At 51.3% G+C, this 19,918-nt stretch overlaps 9 protein-coding genes across 9 annotated transcripts; 5 read left to right on the top strand and 4 right to left on the bottom strand.

The window, feature by feature from the left end:
- Positions 1–1,145: 1,145 nt before the first annotated feature.
- Positions 1,146–2,549, bottom strand: PV09_04904 (uncharacterized protein). The gene is made up of 3 exons (XM_016358338.1): positions 2,343–2,549; positions 2,162–2,256; positions 1,146–1,858 (listed from the first exon to the last, which is right to left on the bottom strand). The coding sequence occupies exons 1-3, from the start codon at positions 2,364–2,366 to the stop codon at positions 1,558–1,560; spliced, it is 420 nt and encodes a 139-aa protein (XP_016213956.1). The 5' UTR covers positions 2,367–2,549; the 3' UTR covers positions 1,146–1,557.
- Positions 2,550–2,597: 48 nt separating this feature from the next.
- On the top strand, positions 2,598–5,064 carry PV09_04902 (uncharacterized protein). Its single transcript, XM_016358336.1, has one exon. The coding sequence runs from the start codon at positions 2,795–2,797 to the stop codon at positions 3,374–3,376; it is 582 nt and encodes a 193-aa protein (XP_016213954.1). The 5' UTR covers positions 2,598–2,794; the 3' UTR covers positions 3,377–5,064.
- PV09_04903 (uncharacterized protein) lies at positions 3,537–4,578 on the bottom strand (the record flags this gene model as incomplete). Its single annotated transcript, XM_016358337.1, has 3 exons — positions 3,537–3,891; positions 3,949–4,169; positions 4,237–4,578. 3 exons carry the CDS (start codon positions 4,576–4,578, stop codon positions 3,537–3,539), a joined length of 918 nt encoding a protein of 305 aa, XP_016213955.1.
- A 213-nt stretch (positions 5,065–5,277) lies between the features above and the next one.
- On the top strand, positions 5,278–5,763 carry PV09_04901 (uncharacterized protein; the record flags this gene model as incomplete). Its single annotated transcript, XM_016358335.1, has 1 exon — positions 5,278–5,763. One exon carries the CDS (start codon positions 5,278–5,280, stop codon positions 5,761–5,763), a length of 486 nt encoding a protein of 161 aa, XP_016213953.1.
- A 330-nt stretch (positions 5,764–6,093) lies between these two features.
- PV09_04900 (phosphoadenosine phosphosulfate reductase) lies at positions 6,094–8,234 on the top strand. Its single transcript, XM_016358334.1, has 2 exons — positions 6,094–7,181; positions 7,235–8,234. The coding sequence occupies exons 1-2, from the start codon at positions 7,025–7,027 to the stop codon at positions 7,975–7,977; spliced, it is 900 nt and encodes a 299-aa protein (XP_016213952.1). The 5' UTR covers positions 6,094–7,024; the 3' UTR covers positions 7,978–8,234.
- Positions 8,235–8,398: 164 nt separating this feature from the next.
- Positions 8,399–11,143, top strand: PV09_04899 (sulfate adenylyltransferase). The gene is made up of 7 exons (XM_016358333.1): positions 8,399–8,740; positions 8,794–8,943; positions 9,189–9,216; positions 9,272–9,454; positions 9,508–9,653; positions 9,711–10,265; positions 10,318–11,143. Exons 1-7 carry the CDS (start codon positions 8,722–8,724, stop codon positions 10,956–10,958), a joined length of 1,722 nt encoding a protein of 573 aa, XP_016213951.1. The 5' UTR covers positions 8,399–8,721; the 3' UTR covers positions 10,959–11,143.
- PV09_04898 (uncharacterized protein) lies at positions 10,993–13,021 on the bottom strand. Its single transcript, XM_016358332.1, has 3 exons — positions 12,618–13,021; positions 12,505–12,564; positions 10,993–12,438 (listed from the first exon to the last, which is right to left on the bottom strand). The coding sequence occupies exons 1-3, from the start codon at positions 12,654–12,656 to the stop codon at positions 11,221–11,223; spliced, it is 1,317 nt and encodes a 438-aa protein (XP_016213950.1). The 5' UTR covers positions 12,657–13,021; the 3' UTR covers positions 10,993–11,220.
- Positions 13,022–13,041: 20 nt separating this feature from the next.
- Positions 13,042–17,138, top strand: PV09_04897 (uncharacterized protein). Its single transcript, XM_016358331.1, has 3 exons — positions 13,042–13,716; positions 13,768–15,505; positions 15,555–17,138. The coding sequence occupies exons 1-3, from the start codon at positions 13,205–13,207 to the stop codon at positions 16,689–16,691; spliced, it is 3,387 nt and encodes a 1,128-aa protein (XP_016213949.1). The 5' UTR covers positions 13,042–13,204; the 3' UTR covers positions 16,692–17,138.
- Positions 16,976–19,250, bottom strand: PV09_04896 (uncharacterized protein). Its single transcript, XM_016358330.1, has 5 exons — positions 18,154–19,250; positions 18,068–18,099; positions 17,841–18,015; positions 17,697–17,774; positions 16,976–17,611 (listed from the first exon to the last, which is right to left on the bottom strand). Exons 1-5 carry the CDS (start codon positions 18,172–18,174, stop codon positions 17,408–17,410), a joined length of 510 nt encoding a protein of 169 aa, XP_016213948.1. The 5' UTR covers positions 18,175–19,250; the 3' UTR covers positions 16,976–17,407.
- Positions 19,251–19,918: the final 668 nt, after the last annotated feature.

Raw genomic sequence — 19,918 nt, 5'->3', positions numbered from 1 at the left:
GGCCCACGTCTTCGCTCCAATAATTGCGTTGGGTGAACCGCCCTGTCACGCTGATTCGATACGCCGCCGACTCGGCCGCTTGACTTTTCTTGCTCGATTTTGTCCTTCACCCCGTTCTCATCTGCATCAGCGCCCAGGCCCCTCAGCCTTCTCCGCCGTCCTCCACCCAAGAAACACGCCGTGAGAACATATGACGTGTCTCTCTTACCACTTTCTCTCTCTCTCTCTCTCTCCGACCCTGCATGTACAACAGAACGGAATCATCCCGCCGGCCGCCAAAATCTGAGCCCTGTCCCGTCCTTTCTCCGCTCGTCGTGCACATCAGATTCATCTAGTCCTAATTGACCTGCGTTCCACCAGCGATCGATATATTACCTCCTGCACAGAAGCCAAAACAATTCATTTGAAACGGCTTTATTTGTTTATAATGGCATAGTTTTGTGCTCGCCATAGATCGTGTTCTTGCCCCCCGGACCATAGCCACAGCTGGGCGCTTCGCGCGTCCATGCAAGCGACGATCCGACCGCTGGGTCTACTCGCCAAGGGATCTGCCCTACGACGCACTACACAGAGCCCCCGGACGGTAATCAGCGCCATACGCGACGTCCCCAGCTGCGAGCCATTTTGGTTTCTTCTCGTGACGATGGCTGAGAACCTCTCCAACAAATGCTTTCGCCTGCACAAGCACACCGCATGCTTTTGAAAATAGAAACACACCACCAAAAAGGAGTCCAAACACAATCTCGCCTGCAAACCGCAGCTTTGACTGTGATTCAGGAAAGGGCGGCGCGGCAAATCAGAGAGCGTGGCGAGTCGCAAGGCCAACTCTCCTCCTTTTTCTCTTTCCTTTTTCTTCGCTTCACTCCTCCTCCCCCTTTTATTTCTTTTGTTTTGGTTCTTTTTGGTTAATCGTGAAGACATACGTCCAGCTGGTACGAAACGCCTGCGTCAAGCTGCGCCCGGAAGCGTGTCGCCCAAAAATGACAGCCAGCCTACCACTCAGGGGTGGTTGTGAGCGCTCCATTCTCGTGACTGCGCTACATTTCCCGTCCTCGTGGCTGGCCTTTTTCGATCTTCTTCCAGGCCCTCTTCAAGCGGAACTACTGTGTTGTCAAATGAGGCTCTGAACGTTATATGCAAATCTTCGTGGTTCGTGGTGTCGTGAATTAAAATGCACACGCATCAACACGCACTTCTTTACATTGACAGTTACATCACATAGTTCGCTTGTAAACGGGAAAGGAAACAGAAGAGTGACCTCTCCTTTTCTCGGTCGAGAAAACTCCACGCAGATGCGGCTGGTGTGAAAATGGAACCACTGTATGCACGACCTCGTTCGGCCATCTTGTGCAGTCGCTTTGGTGTCCATACTGACGTCCGCCGGGTTTCCACACTACATATATACACATGTACAAGAACGCGAATTGAGAAAGGACACTTGAGTGTCTTTGTTCGACCAGAAACCTCAAAGATTCACACCGCTGAACGAGAGCCCTTAGTCTCCGCTCGTCTCCCCCGCCACCTCCAAGGCACATCCAAAGGCGAACCGTCTTGACTTCACACGTCATTGAGCAGGTCGTCCAGGTCGTCGTCGTCCCAGCCGCCCTTCCTCCTGTTCACCGTGACCTTGCCCTGCTCCTGGCTCGCTTCGTGCTCCGACAGCTGGCCGAGCATGTCCTTGAGCTGGGCCTCCGACACCTTGGCGCGCAGCTGTCCGCTCCGAGCGAGCATGATCAGCCTGTTCTCCACGTCCGTTGCACGCGACGCCTTCACGAGCCGGATGCGGCCCAGCCGGTCCATTGCGTCCGGCTCAAGGATCTGGTTGAGGATGTTGGCGCGGGCTTCCGCCTCGCGGGCCCTGCATTCATGCCGTCAGATGCGTCCTTTCTCCGATATTTTATCTGCTGTCTTGTGGGGAAAGCATGTAGACGTATATATATATATATATATATATATATATGTGTGTATGTGTATGTGTGTGTGTGTGTGTGTGTGTGTGTGTGTGTGTGTGTGTGTATACGTTGGAAAAAGACACAGATCGTGTGTGAGCGAGTGAGTGTGTGTTTGCGTGTGCGTGTAGGTACGTATATGTGCATGTGCAAGAGCACGTGTGCAATGGACGGCTATGTACGTGAATGACGTGGGTGCGGGTGGTCGTTACTTTTGCTGCTCTTCGCCGTCTTGCGCGCTACCCGGTCCGCCGCCGCCGCCGACGGCCTGCTGCTGCTGCAGCTGCGCAAGACGCGCCTTTCGTATCTGTACGAACAAAGGAAAACCTCCACGTCAGCCCGCTGCGAAACACAATACGACGAAGCACCTGAAAAAAAAATAAAGGAGCGTACTTCTTCAAGGTCCGCGTCCGCCATTCGGTCGTCGAAAGTCTTTCGTCGTTTGGAGCGGTGGCGGAGATTGTGAGCTTCTGAACGGAGCGCTTCCGCTGCGAGAGTGAAGTTGCGGGGTTCCGCTTCTTGCTGTAGCTGTGGTACGGTATAAAGTTTTTGTACAGTTGAATTTCTTTGACTGAGCCCTGGCCTTTTGCACGGGAAAAGGTGGGGTGGAGGGGTAAAGCTCAGGAAAAGCTCAGGTGAAGGAAGCGGGCGCCGTGGGACGTGCAGGCTCGCCGTGTGGGCATCCCAGGCAAAATCATTTGTCTCTTCACCCTTCTGTTAGGCCGCAAATCGTCCCGCACACGGACAATACATACTCACACACACACGCGGGCACACGCCCACTGTTCGTCGACCGTCGACTTCGCACGAGGAAAGCCAAGAGCGGTTGCGTTGTCGACTCCACAATGGCCACAACAACCACGGGCACGGCTTCCAACGAGGTCGAACGCCCAAGTCGGACGGCCGAGGATCTAGTGCAGAGTCTGGACGACCTGTTCGAGCGCTACCTGGACGTCCTGGACCGCTATCAGAAAGCCCGTCAGGACCTGTCACGCCACTTTGCGGCGGGCTATCTGTCCCTTGCCCAGGCGAACTTCCTGAACAAAGGGCGCCGGTACGGACAAGACTACTACGACGAGCGGATGCAGGCCCAGCGCGTGGTGCGAGTCTCTACTTCCGGAGGGGGCGGCGATGTGTATGAGTTCACTTGTGTGAAGCGGGAATCTGCGCCAGTGGAGACTCCTGCGGATGCCGGCGAAGACGACGGCGACGACGCCAAAAAGAACGAGACGAAGCCTGCTTCGAAGGATCCTCTCCAGTGGTTTGGAATTTTGGTGGCGCAGCCGCTCCGTGCGGCCCAGGCATCCTTCACGACCGCCGTCGAGGGCTCCGTACCAGAATTAGTCACATTGCAGGTTCAGCTGCGAAACCTCGAGATAGAGATCGGGCGCACCAGAAAGATGCTCAAGAAACTAGAAAAAGTATGATTACGGCAACTACGCTATACTTCCGGATGATCTGTTTCCGACGAGGAATATCACTTCGATCTCCAGTGACATCTGACGCTTCCTCAAGAATTCATCGTTAGCGACATATGATTAGGTCTGTTGTCCCGTCTTATCCGCACTCTCCACTCAACAGCTGAATTTACACACGCTCCCCGGCATCTTCTCTACCGTTGACTCCGCGTCTTGATGGAAGTCCCCTATTTGGCGAGTTGGGACGTGTCGCATCGGCTCCGGGGTTTGCTGTCTCGTACTCGAGCATTTTGATGAATCTATAAAAGAGGACGGAGACGACGGCTCCAAGGAACGGCCCAAGCCAATAGATCCAGTGTGTGCTTGCGAATTTGCCCACTACAACATCTGGTCCAAAGGAACGCGCTGGATTGAGCGATCCACCGGTGAAGAGGACAGCGGCCAATTCACAGACGAAGAGACACAGTCCGATTCCAACAGGGGCGAGAAATGTGCCTTTGTGCTTCTCTGCGGCTAGCATGAATCTGTCTGTGATCAACACTTTTGTTCATATTTGCTAAACGTTGGCTTTTTCATCTAACATGGTGAATATCAAGAGCGCGGTGCAAAACATCTCGATAAATAAGCCACGCACTACTGAGGTTTTCGGCGCGACACTTAACGTTGTCCGGACAAGTAGGGGTCCGGGAAACAAGCCAGAAACGAGGGCAGCAGCAGCGATAGCCCCCAGAATCTGCGCGATAATGGCAACGGTCATTCTAAGGAAACCGATCGCACCGATCAAAGCCAAACCCAAGCTGACCTAGGCAATGAAACCATCAGTTATCAAAGAATATCGGAAAAAGGAAAGAGAAAAGTTAGAAGACTACCGCTGGATTGAACAGGCCACCGCTGATGCGGAAGAAAACCCAGACATTGACCGTCAAACTGAAGCCAAACGACAGCGAGATGTAGAGCAGGATGGATATATCTGGTTTCATGTTGAGATTTAACACGGAGACCATGTTCGCAACTTGAGTGCCGGCAAAGGCGAAGAAGAGGAATAAGAATGTACCGACAAATTCCCCGAGAAAGGCAACAACCTCATTTCGAGTCCTTGGCGATAGGTGGTGAGCAGCTGGAAGTGTTTTTGGTGCTGGAGTGTCCGACTTCTGTCTATTTGTAAAAGGAAGGGCAACTGCAGGATTGTCCGCTGGCTCAATGTTGTTCATTTCGATTGCTGATTCGAAGCTCTTGAATAGCCACCGATTGTGAGAGCTGGCTTGAGTTTGAGGCAAAGCCTTGACTGTTTACCTTCGGAACTAACAGGTACTCTGTCTTAGGATGCCAAGGGATTGTATTGAGACTATGATGAGGATCAGTAAAGGTTCAAGCAAACTCTGTAGTTGTGATGTAGAAACCGTATTTAAACTCAGGTATTTGACGTTGCGGCCGAGAGCTTGGAGGTTTGTTGATACCAGAACGCAGACAAGGGCTAAGATGAGGAGTCTCGACGTACTCAGAACTAGACTGCTTCGCAGGGTAAGATCGACTTGTCTGGAGACTTGTCGAAAGCTCAACTTGGTCACTGACGCGGAAACAACGGCTTACCGTTCTACGCAACAGGAACTTAAGTTCCACCGTGCCCAAGCAAGTGCGGAGATTACTCAAAATAATTCCAACTGCAATATAATCAAATCTCCATTAGAGAATCTATCCATAGTCGCGGGGGCGGATAGCACCCTTTGCTATCACCACCTCTTTTGCTCAACCATGGTCTTCGAAAGCTCGTGTACGAACTGCAAATAATAGAGCCTCTTGAGCATACGTTTATCTTCTTTGCGCACAAGAACGGCGACGTCCGATTCCAGTCAAGACAGACGGCTCGGCCTCTCCTTATACTTTTCATGACAGACATAATTGCTCCCGAGATGGCAATGCCGTGGGAAGGCTACCAGCATCCCCCCTTTGACGAAGATCGATTTAACAGGCTTGTGCAAGCCTTCAACGCTATACCCAACACTCCCGATGCGCGCCTCAAAAGAGACATTTGGCACCGATTGAATGCGCTCAACAGGAAAAAGCTGGACAGAATGGAGAGGGAAAATAGGCGGTATGAAAGAATACTACGCGAGCGAGAGATGCGGGCAGAACGTATCCGGGCTCGAGATGAGCGCGCTGCAGAGCTACGGTGCGATCCTGAAGAATTACCGCTCTTTGTGACTACGCATGTGCCGATTTCGATATGGTGGAGGGGCAAACGGAAGCAGTGGATCTTGTTCTATCGCAAACATATCATCCCCATCATCAACAAACTCTTCCGCGATTTGAGCTTCCTGGTCTGGCTTCTGCAGATTGTGCAATTCGAGAGTAGAGGACAGAAGTTCAGCCATCAGCTGGCTGTCGTCATGCCTTGAAACCCTACATCCTGTTGTACTCGTGCATAGGGCGTTTTGAAATATAACAATACAGCACCTATTATTTCCATAGTGTAGGAAGGCACCTTTGCGAAAACCACGTGACCATGAATACGTCGAATGAGTGCAAGGGCATTGGAAATTCACTCTAGATTCTCAGAGAGGTTGCATGATTAATCTTATTTACTTATTGCTGGTGAAATGCAGCTGCTGCTAAGAGTCAAGAGCTGAAAGAACCAAAATAGGTGCCAGGCAGGACGATCAGTCATCTTCAGCTTTACAAAGCTCTTGCAGCTCGGGGTCAAGCTACCACCACTCATCAACCTCATGCAAACTCCGGAAGGACCGTGTATACAGCCATCGTATACCATCCACGTTCGTCCATTTGTAATGTTAAATATGAGAATCCAGTTTCCAGGCCAGCGCCTCACATGAAGACATATTTTGCTCGCTGCAGGCGGCACCTCGGCCATGGTCCGAAGTTGGACGAGCGGGGACTGCGCGGCGAGTGCAAACACTGAAGATGTTGCACAGAAAAACCCACGACAGGACGTAAGACTACTGCTAATCAAGGGGATAAATGGCCACACATGGACAAGAAACACACATAATTTTCAGCCTCAGGGACTAGAAGAAAATACCCTTGGCGTTCCTGAAGCACGTGGAATGATGCAATCCGGGATCAGCAGCCTGAGGCAAAAACTGAGGTTTCGATAAACAGGTTTGGGACGGCTTTCGCCCTAGGTAAAAGAGCATGGACACGCGTTGGCAAATATCATCGCACAAAAAAGACGGTCAAGCCGCAGCTAGATAAAGAAGATACGACAATTAGTGAGCCTGCGGCATTCTGCCGTTCGATTTCTAAGATGGTTCTATTGGTAGGCGCGCAGGACTCCCCTTGCTGGAGGGCTATTGCGTGCTGGAAAGGAACGAGGTCGGACCGGAGCTAGCTGTGCGTGCGATGGCGTGCTTGCAGTCGGGTATCCAGCACAGAATTTTGATTTCAAACGAGGAGGCTACGGGGTTTTACCAGACAGTGGCGCCATCATATTCGCCTTTTCCTCCTTTCCAACACATCCAATCCTCTCTCTTCCTTAAATTCTTCACTGTCCGTTACAGGTGCTCTGTGCTTCTTGCTTGCATCAAAAGCATTCTAGATCTCTACGTGCCTGAACAGCCTGAGACTCTCCCTGCCGCGTTTTACTCCATTTGGTTCAGAAAACAGAATTAGTCCTACGGAGCGTGACGAACCTGTATCATCATGTCTTCTCCTGCGCTCGAGAGATCAGCCTCACGCGAGGATATCGAGTCTGGCTATGCCTCTGCCAGCTCAGAGAACGGTGGCTTGACTGATGTCTATTTCACCAAGCCTCACCTGAAATTCCTTAACAAGCAACTGAACCAGCTTGAGCCAGAAGGTATGTACACTATTCCGTCCATCCAGAGAGGGAGCATGTTCTCATCTGTCCAGATATTCTCAAATGGTGTGTCACCTCGCTGCCAAATCTGTTCCAGACCACGGCCTTCGGTCTCACTGGTCTCGTCACCCTTGATATGTTGTCAAAGCTCGACACACCTATCAAGCCCAATGTTGATATGATCTTCCTTGACACTTTGTACCACTTCCCTGAGACCTTGTCGTTAGTCGAGCGCATCAAGGAGCGTTATCCTAACATCAAGCTTCATGTCTACAAGCCAGAGGGTGCAGAGACTACCGCAGAGTTCGAGGCCAAGTATGGCGAGCGTCTGTGGGAATCCAACGAAGAATACTATGACTGGGTCGCCAAGGTTGAACCTGCCCAACGCGCCAACACCGAACTCAACGTCAAGGCGCTTCTCACTGGTAGGAGAAGAAGCCAAGGCGGCAAGCGAGGCGATCTTGATATCATTGAAGTCACCGAAGAAGGCATCATCAAGATCAACCCGCTTGCCAACTGGTCCTTCAAGCAGGTCAAAGATTACATTGACCAGCACAATGTTCCCTACAATGAGCTCTTGGATCGAGGCTACAAGAGTGTAGGTGACTGGCACTCTACACAGCCTGTGAAGGCCGGCGAAGATGAGCGGGCTGGGCGATGGGCTGGTCGTCAAAAGACCGAGTGTGGTATTCACAACAAGAAATCAAGATACGCGCAGTTCCTCATGGAGCAAGAAGCTAAAAGACAACAGGAGGAATTGAGCAAAGCTTTGGAAGCGGTAGAGGTCAAGGCATAGCGTAGGGTCGTCAATATTGGACATGCATTTGACGAGAAAACGAGTGTGATGAGATGAATATTTGTAGCATATTAGCATTGGAGTTTTTGGGGATTGATACCAAGGAAGAAATTCAAAGATACAGCCATGTAAGCTATTGCTTGATAAAGAGCGGTTGTAAACCGACAAATACAAAAATACTGTAGAGTAACCACCATCCTCATCGAAGTCAGGATGAGACAGCTGTCAGAGACAAATATGGTTTCTTCTATTTTCAATTGATTAGTATTTGTTCGAAGTGAATGTGGATGTTGCCGGAGTCGTGCCCGCTACACCAGGCTTCTGCGGTGATGTCGCCATCTGCATCTTTGCCAATCACGCAATTTCAGGGTGACATAACCGACCCTCGGCGGCTCAGAAATTTCCACTAAATGCGTCGCGGGCGGGCCTTTTGGAACCCATACGTCGGATCTTGGATTAGTTTAAGTAACGCCAAAAAAAAATCTCGCGACGTCAAGTGTGAGTTTCTCTTTCTCAAATCCCGCTCCTCCCACCCGTGCCCGTGTGTCCTGCGAAGCAAGCTCCTTTGCAAGCTCAGTATTGCAGGCCAAACACGGCATCAGGATCTTCCAAGCCCTCCTAAAGCTGAAGAGCACTACGGCGGCGAATTAATTTTGCCACCTTGATCGACAACGACCCTCAACGTATTTGTTCTCGAAGCAGAGCCGCGTCTACTTTGACAAAGATCCTTCACTTCGAACCAATATGGCGAATCCACCACACGGTACACGACTCTGAGTGCGAGAGGGACGGGCTTGGACTAACAGACGTTCACAGGAGGTCAACTTAAGGACCTGATTGCACGCGACGCGCCGCGAAGAGCCGAGCTTGAAGCAGAGGCGGAAACCCTTCCAGCCATTGTCCTGACCGAGAGACAGCTGTGCGATCTGGAGCTGATCCTCAATGGCGGTTTCTCACCACTCGAGGGTGAGTCATTTTCTCGTTACACGAATTCGCTGAATTTGCGGTTTGCTTTGGTGGACGTTTGTCGTCAACTTGCACATGCATGATGGCGGGGTGAAGCAATGCAGGTGAACGGGTGGGGCTCACTCATCACTGTGGCTTTCTGGCCTTGCCCTTCGGCCTTTCGACATAAGGGCTCCCTTTTCCCAGACTTTCGCTTTTCCACACGGTCAGAGGTGCACGAACGATGGCTAATTGAAAATGATCAGGATTCATGAACGAGAAGGACTACAATGGGTAAGCACTGGGTCTGGGTTGAGTCTAGACGAATACAGTTAACTCTGAGCACTAGAGTCGTGGAGAACAATCGTCTTGCAGATGGCAATCTCTTTTCCATGCCAATCACGCTCGATGTATCCCAAGAGACCATTGACAGTCTGGGAATCAAGCAAGGTGCTAGGATCGCGCTGAGAGATCTGCGCGACGACAGGCACCTGGCCATCTTGACGGTTGACGATGTATACCGGCCAAACAAGTAAGAGTTGTTCAAAGTGGACTGAGAGCAGAAGAACTTACAAGTATCTACAGAGAGAAGGAGGCTAAAGAAGTCTTCGGAGGCGATCCCGAGCACCCGGCAATCAAGTATTTGTTTAATACCGCGAAAGAGTTCTACGTTGGTGGCAAGCTTGAAGCTATTGACCGTCTCATGCACTACGACTATGTTGGACTGAGATGTAAGACCTTTCTTTTACTTCAAAGATGGCTTTTATTTTGACTAATGAGACGGATAGACTCACCAGCAGAACTGCGTTTGCACTTCGACAAGCTCGGCTGGTCCCGAGTTGTTGCTTTCCAGACCCGTAACCCCATGCACCGCGCGCACAGAGAACTCACCGTCAGAGCTGCTCGTGCAAGACAAGCGAATGTGCTCATCCACCCGGTTGTGGGCCTGACCAAACCCGGTGACATTGACCACTTCACGCGAGTGCGGGTCTATCAGGCGCTTCTTCCTAGATATCCTAACGGTATGGCCGTCTTGGCCTTGCTGCCACTCGCCATGCGTATGGGAGGTCCAAGAGAAGCAATTTGGCATGCCATCATTCGCAAGAACCATGGTGCAACACATTTCATCGTCGGCCGTGATCATGCTGGTCCAGGCAAGAACTCCAAAGGCGTAGACTTCTATGGTCCATATGATGCGCAGGTCGCCGTCGAGAAATACAAGGAAGAACTTGGCATCGAAGTTGTGCCCTTCCAACAAATGACGTACCTTCCAGACTCCGATGAGTACAGACCAAAGGATGAAGTGGAGCCCGGTGTCCGCACACTTGACATCTCTGGCACAGGTATATAGTGACCCAAATCGCTGAAGAGTTTTGGTAACTTACCCATCTGCAGAACTCCGTCGACGTCTGCGAACAGGCGCAAGCATTCCCGAATGGTTCTCCTATCCTGAAGTCGTCCGCGTCCTCCGCGAGTCACACCCTCCTCGAAATAAGCAAGGTTTTACAGTCTTCCTTACTGGATACCAGAACAGTGGCAAAGACGCCATCGCGCGTGCTTTGAACGTGACTCTCAACCAGCAAGGTGGTAGAAGCGTGACGCTCTTACTCGGAGAGACCGTGCGTGGGGAACTGTCCTCCGAACTTGGCTTCTCGCGCGAAGATCGGGACAAGAACATCGCTCGTATCGCTTTCGTTGCGTCTGAGCTGACGAAATCCGGCGCTGCGGTGATCGCGGCGCCGATTGCGCCATTCGATGCGGCCCGACAGCATGCAAGGGAGACCGTCGAAAAGTACGGAAGCTTCTTCTTGGTGCACGTTGCTACATCTCTCGAATACGCCGAGAAGACGGATCGAAGAGGAATCTACAAGAAGGCCAGAGCCGGCGAGATCAAAGGCTTTACTGGTGTTGACGATCCATACGAAGTTCCAACCAAGGCTGACCTGGTAGTTGACGTCGAGAAGACGAACGTGAGGACAATTGTCCATCAGATCGTGCTCATGCTCGAGGCGGAAGGCCTGCTGGATCAACTATAGAAAGATTTATGAAGAATTATAGATTCGGTCACGTCTTGAAACTTGACATTTTGCTTAGAAAGCGTGTGCATGTAATGAGCAATGATTTCTTCTTCTTAGAATAAATTTAAAAGAGGAAAGCAAGCTCAAAGCTACAAACTCCTCAAAATTTTGGATGGGTATCTAGCAATCCACTTTGGTGCGGCAAAACTCCCTTCGCCATGCGGTGTCGTTGTTCAGTACTTCGTCCAAATGTGTTTTGCTGAAGAGTAACTCCTTGGGCCTAGGACAATTTTGACATCCTCGCCTCCAACTCCTTTACCCAGCTTTCGACACCCTTGATGTTCTCCGCAAGCTCACTCTCACCGCTCTTAACCTTCTTCTCCACCTGATCAAGAGCCTCTCGCCACTGTTTGATCTCGCTTGCTTGTTCTGCCTGCCGCTTTTCTATACCGTCGAGTATGCTACCAGCCTCGGCTGCATTTGCGTGCAGTAAACGCAATGTTCGCATGCGGTCGAGAACCAAAGGCAAGGTTGGTGCGAGCGAGTCGATTGTGGCCAATGTGCCATGTAATGCGTTGATCTTCGACACATTCTCCGCATCGTCGGTCGTAGGATGGTTGATCGCATCATATTCTGACTTAGCCTTCAGAAGGTGCTCCGTCTGCTCAATCAGCTTGCGGGTCTTGCTCGACGCCGCGTCAACTGAGGCCGACGAATTCGTCAGAGTCTGTATTTGACGGTCGAGTGTAGCAAGGGTTTGCAAGATGGGCTTTTGTAAATCGCTGGATGAGCTTGACATACTCTCCCCACTCAGTCCAAGCGCATGCTCGAGGAAGGAAAGTCGGGTATCGAATTCAGCAACCTTTGCGAAAGCCTGCGCTAGTTGCGCCTGTTGTTCAAGCGAAGACGCCGTTGGGGGAGCGATGGGACCAGCTTGTGTTTGGGTTGACCGTGCTGGAACCTCAGAGGCACCAAGCTTGGATATTGTCCGTATCAAGTCTCCCGCGGGTCCTTTTCCAAAGCCGTTCCGAGACGTGTAAATTGCATCCAAAGCCTCACTAAGCTTGCTGATGCTGTCAAGAGTGTGCTCCTCCATATCGTCGTCAATTCTGTTTTCGGGAGCATCCGAAAAGAGTTCTCGATCTTCATCCTTTTCTGCTAGCTCGATCCGCGCTTCTTCGATCTCACGTTTTAGGCGAGCTAGCTTGTGGTCAAGTGTTTCTTCTTCTTCGTCGTCGCTCAGTTCGTCATATTCTCCATCATGTCCATTTGTGTATGCCTTTCTCCTTCGTCGTCGAGACGACGTCTTGTAGTATTGCCGGGAGCTGTTCAATCTGTCTGAGAAGTCCGCTTTGCGAGCATTGACCTTTGAATCCTGGAATCGTGAAAATGCACGGTCTCTATCTACTTTCGTTCTCACAACTCCAGACTCGTCATCGTCTTCATCAGCTGCTCTCCCGCCATCAGACCCCACAGAAGGTGAGCGGGCTGACGTTGCCTAGGTGTCGCTTAGCAATGCATGTCCGTCGCCGCCCCCTTAGCAGCAATTTGTTGTGCGACTCACGGGTATAGTGGAGACATCATCAGCCAAATCTGGAGTTTCGTAGACGTCGGGCGCTTGATCCTATAACTGTCAGGGAGATCTACCTTGATATCTAAATGACAGGGCAAGCATACCAAGTCTGGTAGAGCAGCATATTTCCGAGCTGCTGCCATGATTAAACTCGGGCCAAATAGATCATCAAAAATCCATCAAAATTGAATTGTAGGTGATCAGGAGACCGAACGCGTTGTAAAGCACGGAATTACGCGTCGCCGGATCGCATGTGTCGTGATGGTAGTTGAAATCAAGGGTCGTCTGTGGCCGGGCTTGGCGCGATAGAGAACGAATACTCGGTGGAAGCGTATAGCGATATTGTTCAAGGCTGACTAAATGTCAAAATTGACGAAGGAAACTGTAACGACTAGCTGGGCTTATTAGGACAAAGTCCGAGGTGCCAAGAGGTGTGTTTCGTTGACGTTGCCGTCGACGGTGATGGAGTGAGGTTCCAAAGTGGAGGGGATGTCGGACCGCCTTTGAGGGCCAGCATCTGCGTCCTCCCATTCACCAACCCATGATATGTTTTGCACATGGCTACTGCTTCTATACCTGCGATATCTGTTCTGAGGACTCATTCCCCCCCTTTTCGATGATGCGACTGAACTGATCTTGCTATTATTGCTGCGCTCTCTCCACCTGGCCGGTTTTTACGGCCGATCACACAATGGCGGACCAGTTCAATGGACTCGATAACTCATCGATTCTTTATCAAAACACAGATGATCTGCTATCTCATTCTATCCTAACTCCATTTTCGGAGCAAAAGTTTGATCTGATCGGAACAAAGGCAGATGATGCGCCATATCAGTATGAGGGCTACGATTCGCTAGGCATATACGACCATTATGATGATTCAGGACCATCTTCTGTGCATTTTGGGGATGGCATCGAGTCTTCAGAGCCTAGCGGAAACCACACAGGCTCCAACAATAACATTGTCAGTGGTGATATGCGAGCAAACGAATTGCACGACATGCCAGGCGTTGCTGGGGTGTCACTTCCCTCATCGAATTCACATGAACCGACTCTGCAACATATCCATATAAATGGAAGTCGCGCAAGTCCCTCTAAATCGAATGCACAAGAAGCGAATAGTCCACATGCCTCAAAAACCGATACGATGTCAATATCAAAGCATCACGAGAAGCCTATGCTTGATAGTATCGTAGTCCGAGGGTGAGCATTACCCCCTCTCTTTCAAGATCATCCCGTCTAAGAAATTTATAGCAGTGCTATTACCCCAGAAAGCTCCGACTCGCCTAAGCCAGTGTCGACTAGGAAGAGGAAAATATCTGATATTACACCCAAGAAGGCAACGGAAGAATTCCGGGCGAAGACATCTATTCCCGAGCATCTTACGTGGATGGAATATGCCCGTCAAGGCATATTGGCAGCGTATTCTTCGCGTCTAAACCCGTATGCTTTGCATCCTGGGGAGTACAGCTTACTACGAGAGCATATCACCCGCCCACAAGTCACGATATACCTAAACATTCGAAATGGTATTCTTCGCCTATGGCATAGAAATCCGATGGTTGGCGTTACGAGGTCAGAGGCTGCAGGCTGCTGCAAAGACTCTCGCTACTTTGGTTTGGCACAAGTTGCTTACGATTGGTTAATGCGCAATGGCTATATCAACTTTGGATGTGTCGAAATGCAAAACACCGCCCAATCAATACCTCGTCAAAAAGCAAAAGGCGGCCGAAGACGAACGATTGTTGTCATAGGGGCTGGCATGTCGGGTCTTGGTTGCGCCCGGCATCTTGAAGGGCTGATTGCTCATTATGGTGAAAAGTTCACGAGCAATGGCGAGCGGCCACCAAAAATCATTGTACTCGAAGGACGCAATCGATTAGGTGGGCGAGTCTACTCTCACCCATTTCAGAAACAGGCGCGAGGAACTCTTCCGGCAGGCTTGCGGTGCACTGTTGAAATGGGAGCTCAGATTATCACCGGTTTCGAGCACGGCAATCCAATGAATGCCATAGTACGAGGACAGCTCGGCCTTCCCTACCACGCTCTACGAGATAATTCGATACTTTACGACTACGATGGTCGTATGGTGGACAAACGTCGTGACATAATGGTCGAGCGATTGTACAACGATGTGCTGGAGCGAGCGGCGGTGTATCGCAACAAGTTGCCAACCGTACGCACAGTACAGGGTGATGAAAAATTGATACGTTTCGGGCAAGATCCTAAAGAAGCTGCAGAACATGATAGTGAGTTAATATCGTCTCTTGAGGATGCAGGCGTTGAGGTCACGGTCACGGACGGAAACCCAGTATCAACTAATAAGAGCAACGATAACGCGGCGGCTGGGGTGGTAAAAGAGGGAGGTAGGTCCTACCAGCTTGCTGGTTCTGCAGCACATCGTCCAGCTGCTGAAGCAGCTCGCATTCTTGGGTGGGATCTCCTTAAAGATGTGAATCCAAATCAAACACTGGATTTGGACTCCGTAATTAACGCTTCGCATCGTCCTACGTTAGGAGAGACAATGGACGAGGGAATACGACAGTATCAAGAAATGCTAGGGTTGACACCGCAGGATCTCAGGTTGTTCAACTGGCATCATGCAAATCTCGAATACGCCAATGCCGCCAATGTCAATCAGCTCAGTCTAGGTGGTTGGGATCAAGACATAGGTAACGAGTTCGAAGGCGAGCATACTGAGATCATTGGCGGCTACTCACAAGTCCCACGTGGGTTGTACAGACTTCCGTCGCCTCTTGACGTGCGCTTCAAACATGCTGTAAAATCAATTAAATATAGGACGTCCACTAGTTCACCAAGCAGCGCAGCAGTGGTTGTGGAATGTCGCAACGGCGAGAAAATTGAAGCCGACGAGGTTGTCTTGACTGTTCCTCTCGGTGTTCTGAAGGAAGAAGCCATCACTTTCAGTCCACCATTACCTGATTGGAAGAGCGACTGCATCAAACGCATGGGCTTTGGCTTGCTCAATAAAGTAAAACTTCCACAAACGTTTCAACGATGATACGCTGACAAAGACATAGGTCGTCCTTGTGTACGAATCCGTTTTCTGGGACGACGATCGCGACATGTTCGGACTTCTCAATACTTCAGACGATCCACTCAATCAGAAGAGCTATGCCAAAGATCGGGGTCGATTCTATCTGTTTTGGAATAGGACAAAGCAGAGCGGCCGGCCGACCTTGGTCGCTCTACTTGCAGGAACATCGGCATATTCGGCTGAAGAAACGGACAACGAAAGCCTTGTTCGAGAGGCTACAGCTCGTCTGGCAAAGATCTTCGCTCCGGTCAAAGTGCCTGAACCGTCAGAGGCCTTTGTCACGAGATGGAAACGTGATGAATTTGCTCGTGGTAGTTACTCTTACGTAGGGCCTGACACCATTGCTGGAGACTACGATGTGATGGCAAAACCAGTGGGGCCAATACATTTTGCTGGAGAGGCGACGTGCGGTACACATCCGGCCACTGTCCATGGCGCATATATATCTGGTCTCCGTGCTGCATCGGATGTAATGACTTCCCTACTTGGGCCGATCAATTTCGCAACACCCCTTGTACCCCGCGGTCCAGTCAAGGTTAAGAGCGAGCCAGCGGCGAACAGCTCGCCTTTTCCGGGAGCTAAGAAGCAAAAGGGCTACGTTGATATATGGGAGCCAATCCTTCCCCCACCAGATCCATCTGCCGAGGCAACATTAGAGAGTGAAGTAGAGGAGTACGAAGCTCGTCTCATCAGTGCCATCTTTGCAGAACTTGGAGATCGGCCAATCAAACCGGAGAAGGGAGCAGCAAACCCATACCTCATGTACCAAGACGACGAATGGTACAACATTAAGTCGCGCCTTGAGCAACAGACGGGTAGGAAGCCGACACGAAACGAGGTTAGAGTTGTTCTGGGAGCCGAGTGGCGCAACCTGCCAGAAGAGAAGAAGAAGCCATACATGGAGCGCAGCATCATCCAGCGAAATTCGCAAATGGAGAAGATGGCAGAGTATAACGAGAAGAGCAGGACTTGGGATCAAGAAGCGGCGCGTATCAGACGCGAGTTCATGCTTAAGGATCCACCCAGCCAACGTGTCAAAGAGAAACTCGAAGGTCGCAGCATCATCGAGTTTGGAGGCGGAGGGAACAGGATCGGGCGTAAGGTGACCGATCTGAAATAATGACGACAGAAGACATTGGAATGATTGTCCAAAGACGCGTCGAGTGTATTTCTTTTGGCATTTGCACAGCATATAAGCGATCCGCTCCGAAGCGTGGCGGACCGCAGATAGCATTTTATTTTCGGCAGAGTCTCATCCATCCATAGCATCGACCACGAGGCGTTTGTTATACTCGTGGAACGCTGAAGGAGAAGGGGAGGGGGAGATACTGTACACATATAAGCTGGCAGTTTGTTCGAGTCGTGTTACTAATGAAATCTAACATTCTGCAGCAGGGAAGGCACTTGCGGGAAGACGAAGTTAATCTAGCATATTAACTCGAAGACGTCATATCTTGTATTATTATTATCATCATCATCGTCATCATCCCCTTTGTATATTCTTCCTTGCTCCAGCGCAATGATGAACGGAAGAATAGTCTAAAGTACAGTAAGAATACCAAGCGCGGTGTTTCTTTTTCCAAAACAACAGTCCGTTCGAAAGACCTAGCGTAGTAACAGGAAAAAGCCGACCGATCCTTAAACAACCTCTTCGACAAGGTCGCCTCTGTAGTTCGTTCGTTTCCATTCGTCAACCCTCGCGTTAAAGCCCTTGTGCCCGTGCCAAACAGAGTCCATGCGTTGTCCCACCACAACAGCACGGTTTGTCCCGGTAGCGCACTAAGAATGGCAATGGCATGATCGATATGCTTGTGTCCTGGTTCCTTTTGGAGCCGTCTAGACCTGGCTCATAGCCGGACCCCGCCTGATGCCGCGCATGTTGACGGTGCTGCCTCCGCGGGCCTCCAGACCCGACATCACGGTCGAGGCAGCGTACGCGGCGAAGCCGAACCACAGGAATGCAGTTGACGCCTGGGCCTCATGACATCTTTTCGCGGTGTCGTGAGCGCCGTTGGTGATGGAGTTAGTGTGCGTGTAGTCCTACGCGCTGTGTCAGATTGGCTGCCCTCTTTTTTACGAAAATTTGAGATAAGACTGGTCTCAAAAAAAAAAAAGGTTGACATACGCTGTTACCGCAGCTGTGCACGCCCAGGTAGGCAGCGAGGGCAATGGCGCCGCAGAGGAAGAAGAGCGTGTTCAGAAGCTAAGAATGTCCCCGTTAGTCTACGCTTTGGACGTTCTGATGGGCAGACCAGCCGACGCCACTTACGTCTAAGCCAAGGGCGAGCATAGGGTGGAACGAGAAATCCGACTTGAGCGTGGTAGGTATCAGGTAGAAGAGGGACAGCATCGAAAACACCGTCACGAACATGGTGTAGTTGATTATCGATGGGTTTCCGGAGAAGGCGCTCGCAATCATGTTCCCCACCAAGGCCATGGTCAACCTGTGTTTGGCGTTAGCAGCGGGGTAAGACAATCAGCTCCAGGACGTCGTACAGAGTCCAGAGGAACTCGAAGCCACGCAGCGCCTGCCATCTGTTAGCCAAATCAGTCGATATTGTCGCGTTGTGGTGATGGCTGACAAGATTCACGACACGAGACATTGTGTGATGTTTTTTGATCGGCGGATCTTAGGCGTGTGCGCGGGAAGCAACGACGGTATTCGTTCTTTTTAAAAACGATCGAGAGATCGCGTCAAGGCCAGCAGGTACAATGGCACGGATGCTTGATGATGATTCGAGCAGTGTTGCAGATTGTCGAGATGAGAATTGGACGTGTGAGAGCAGGAGACGAGTTTATTGCGTCGCGAGAGCGGCAGGTCCGGTATATGACGCCAGAGGCCCGATGACGTCGGAGGGAGCCAAAGGTACTGTACTCAGCCCGGATTGCTCGGAATGACGATCGAATCACCTAATAGCCACCACGATTGCGGTTAGAGCAGAGACGAGTGCGACGCGGATCTTGGGTAATCTGAAAAGGAGGAAAATCTTTGCTTGCGGCGCAGATCGATAGCGAGAGGGAGGATTCTTTTGAATGTTGACAAAGTCGCAGAGCTTGTCCGCCGGGCTGTGTGCCGCTTAGTACCTCCTGCGGCCGCGTAACTTTCTCGCACGAGCAGTTGCTAAGCGCAACGAGCTGGCCATCCCTGCCGACGCGACGACCAATTGTCAGGCCGCATCCGAGAGAAAGCTGACCATGTCGCCGCGTCCACGCTCTGGGCTGGCCAGACATACAAGTGCCTGACGACATGTCGGCCCTGTCTTGCTGCCTTTTCCTGACGTTTCGCGCACGTTTCTTCTCGCGCCGGGCAGGGAAGGGTTCCAGATGCTGTTTCGTCGGCGTGGTACCCGACAATGCTGCCCATCTTTCACCCAATCAGTCCGCCTCTCGCTGGGCTCGCTGAACAGCAGAACACCATCTCGATCGTGCGTTGCTGCATGTCGCTGAGCTGCTGCAAGGGGGACTCCGTTCCGGGCGTGAATGGCTTGTTTCCCGCGAGGAATCGCATCTTTTTGCTGCCATTGACACGGCGCGCTGCCACCACTCCACAAGGCGGAGGATCTGGCCGGGCAATGAAGTGGTTTCCTGGTCCAGGTGGCCACATTGAGCGCCGCAGCCGGCTCTTCTGATGTCAAGACGATGTGCAAATGTAGCGAGAACACAATCCAATCCAATCCAATCCAATCCAATCCAATCCTGCGCGGTGCAGTGCAGTGCAGCGCGTGGCAAGCTTTTGACTAGGGCGCCGTATGCTGCCTGGTCTTTCGAGCCCCGTCATCTTTGCCATCATTCAAAGCCAAATCACAGGGTCACAGCACCCGGTTTGTGGCGAACAGCAGCGACATGTGAGAGTTCCAACGAAGCCTCTGGTGCCGCTTGCACAGATGATCGCCTCCCCCAAGAGTCGTAGCGTCCACTCTCGCTCTGCGTCGGCCACCGTGCAGACGCGGAACGTTGAGCCAGGCTCAGATCCATGTTGAAGATTGCGTGCATCACTAGCGCACACGACTGAGGTTGTTGTGGACCGAAAATGTCTGCAGCTAGCCAAATCCAAGGCGACCATGCTCTGGTCACACGATGGAGAAATCGCCTGTTGAGAAGGAAAGGACAGCTCAGCGGTACACGGCGCGATACGATCTCTGCGACGGTTTTCCTCTCACGATGGGCTCCCACTTCGGCATTCTGCAGCCATCGGCAAGTCCCTTAGCTTCCGCCTGTACCCAGGGAGGTGGGCGAACCTGCAGATGATACACAACGACCAGCGAGGGCCCGGACGGTTCGCTAGGCAGGCGGAACAAGGCGCAGAGAGACGCAGCGACAACCTTTCCTCATGCTAGACGGGGGGTG

The sequence above is a fragment of the Verruconis gallopava genome (assembly GCF_000836295.1).
Source record: "Verruconis gallopava strain CBS 43764 unplaced genomic scaffold supercont1.14, whole genome shotgun sequence".
In the NCBI taxonomy this organism is placed as follows: domain Eukaryota; kingdom Fungi; phylum Ascomycota; class Dothideomycetes; order Venturiales; family Sympoventuriaceae; genus Verruconis; species Verruconis gallopava.
Note: the sequence above shows the minus strand (reverse complement) of the source record. Positions and strands in the feature narration are given on the sequence as shown.

Excerpts from the sequence above, each read along its gene's own strand:
- PV09_04904 (XM_016358338.1), bottom strand. The coding sequence starts at position 2,366 with ATGGCGGACGCGGACCTTGAAGAA. Across the intron at positions 2,257-2,342 it reads CGGACGCGGACCTTGAAGAA|ATACGAAAGGCGCGTCTTGC; the intron begins GTACGCTCCTTT and ends TTGTTCGTACAG. Across the intron at positions 1,859-2,161 it reads GACGGCGAAGAGCAGCAAAA|GGCCCGCGAGGCGGAAGCCC; the intron begins GTAACGACCACC and ends GCATGAATGCAG.
- PV09_04902 (XM_016358336.1), top strand. The coding sequence starts at position 2,795 with ATGGCCACAACAACCACGGGCACGGCTTCCAACGAGGTCGAACGCCCA.
- PV09_04900 (XM_016358334.1), top strand. The coding sequence starts at position 7,025 with ATGTCTTCTCCTGCGCTCGAGAGATCAGCCTCACGCGAGGATATCGAG. Across the intron at positions 7,182-7,234 it reads GAACCAGCTTGAGCCAGAAG|ATATTCTCAAATGGTGTGTC; the intron begins GTATGTACACTA and ends TCATCTGTCCAG.
- PV09_04899 (XM_016358333.1), top strand. Across the intron at positions 8,944-9,188 it reads CGGTTTCTCACCACTCGAGG|GATTCATGAACGAGAAGGAC; the intron begins GTGAGTCATTTT and ends GAAAATGATCAG. Across the intron at positions 9,654-9,710 it reads CGACTATGTTGGACTGAGAT|ACTCACCAGCAGAACTGCGT; the intron begins GTAAGACCTTTC and ends TGAGACGGATAG.
- PV09_04898 (XM_016358332.1), bottom strand. The coding sequence starts at position 12,656 with ATGGCAGCAGCTCGGAAATATGCTGCTCTACCAGACTTG. Across the intron at positions 12,565-12,617 it reads ATGCTGCTCTACCAGACTTG|GATCAAGCGCCCGACGTCTA; the intron begins GTATGCTTGCCC and ends TGACAGTTATAG. Across the intron at positions 12,439-12,504 it reads ATGATGTCTCCACTATACCC|GCAACGTCAGCCCGCTCACC; the intron begins GTGAGTCGCACA and ends AGCGACACCTAG.
- PV09_04897 (XM_016358331.1), top strand. The coding sequence starts at position 13,205 with ATGGCGGACCAGTTCAATGGACTCGATAACTCATCGATTCTTTATCAA. Across the intron at positions 13,717-13,767 it reads GATAGTATCGTAGTCCGAGG|CAGTGCTATTACCCCAGAAA; the intron begins GTGAGCATTACC and ends AGAAATTTATAG. Across the intron at positions 15,506-15,554 it reads GCTTTGGCTTGCTCAATAAA|GTCGTCCTTGTGTACGAATC; the intron begins GTAAAACTTCCA and ends ACAAAGACATAG.
- PV09_04896 (XM_016358330.1), bottom strand. The coding sequence starts at position 18,174 with ATGTCTCGTGTCGTGAATCTT. Across the intron at positions 17,775-17,840 it reads TGCTCGCCCTTGGCTTAGAC|CTTCTGAACACGCTCTTCTT; the intron begins GTAAGTGGCGTC and ends GGACATTCTTAG. Across the intron at positions 17,612-17,696 it reads TGCACAGCTGCGGTAACAGC|GACTACACGCACACTAACTC; the intron begins GTATGTCAACCT and ends CACAGCGCGTAG.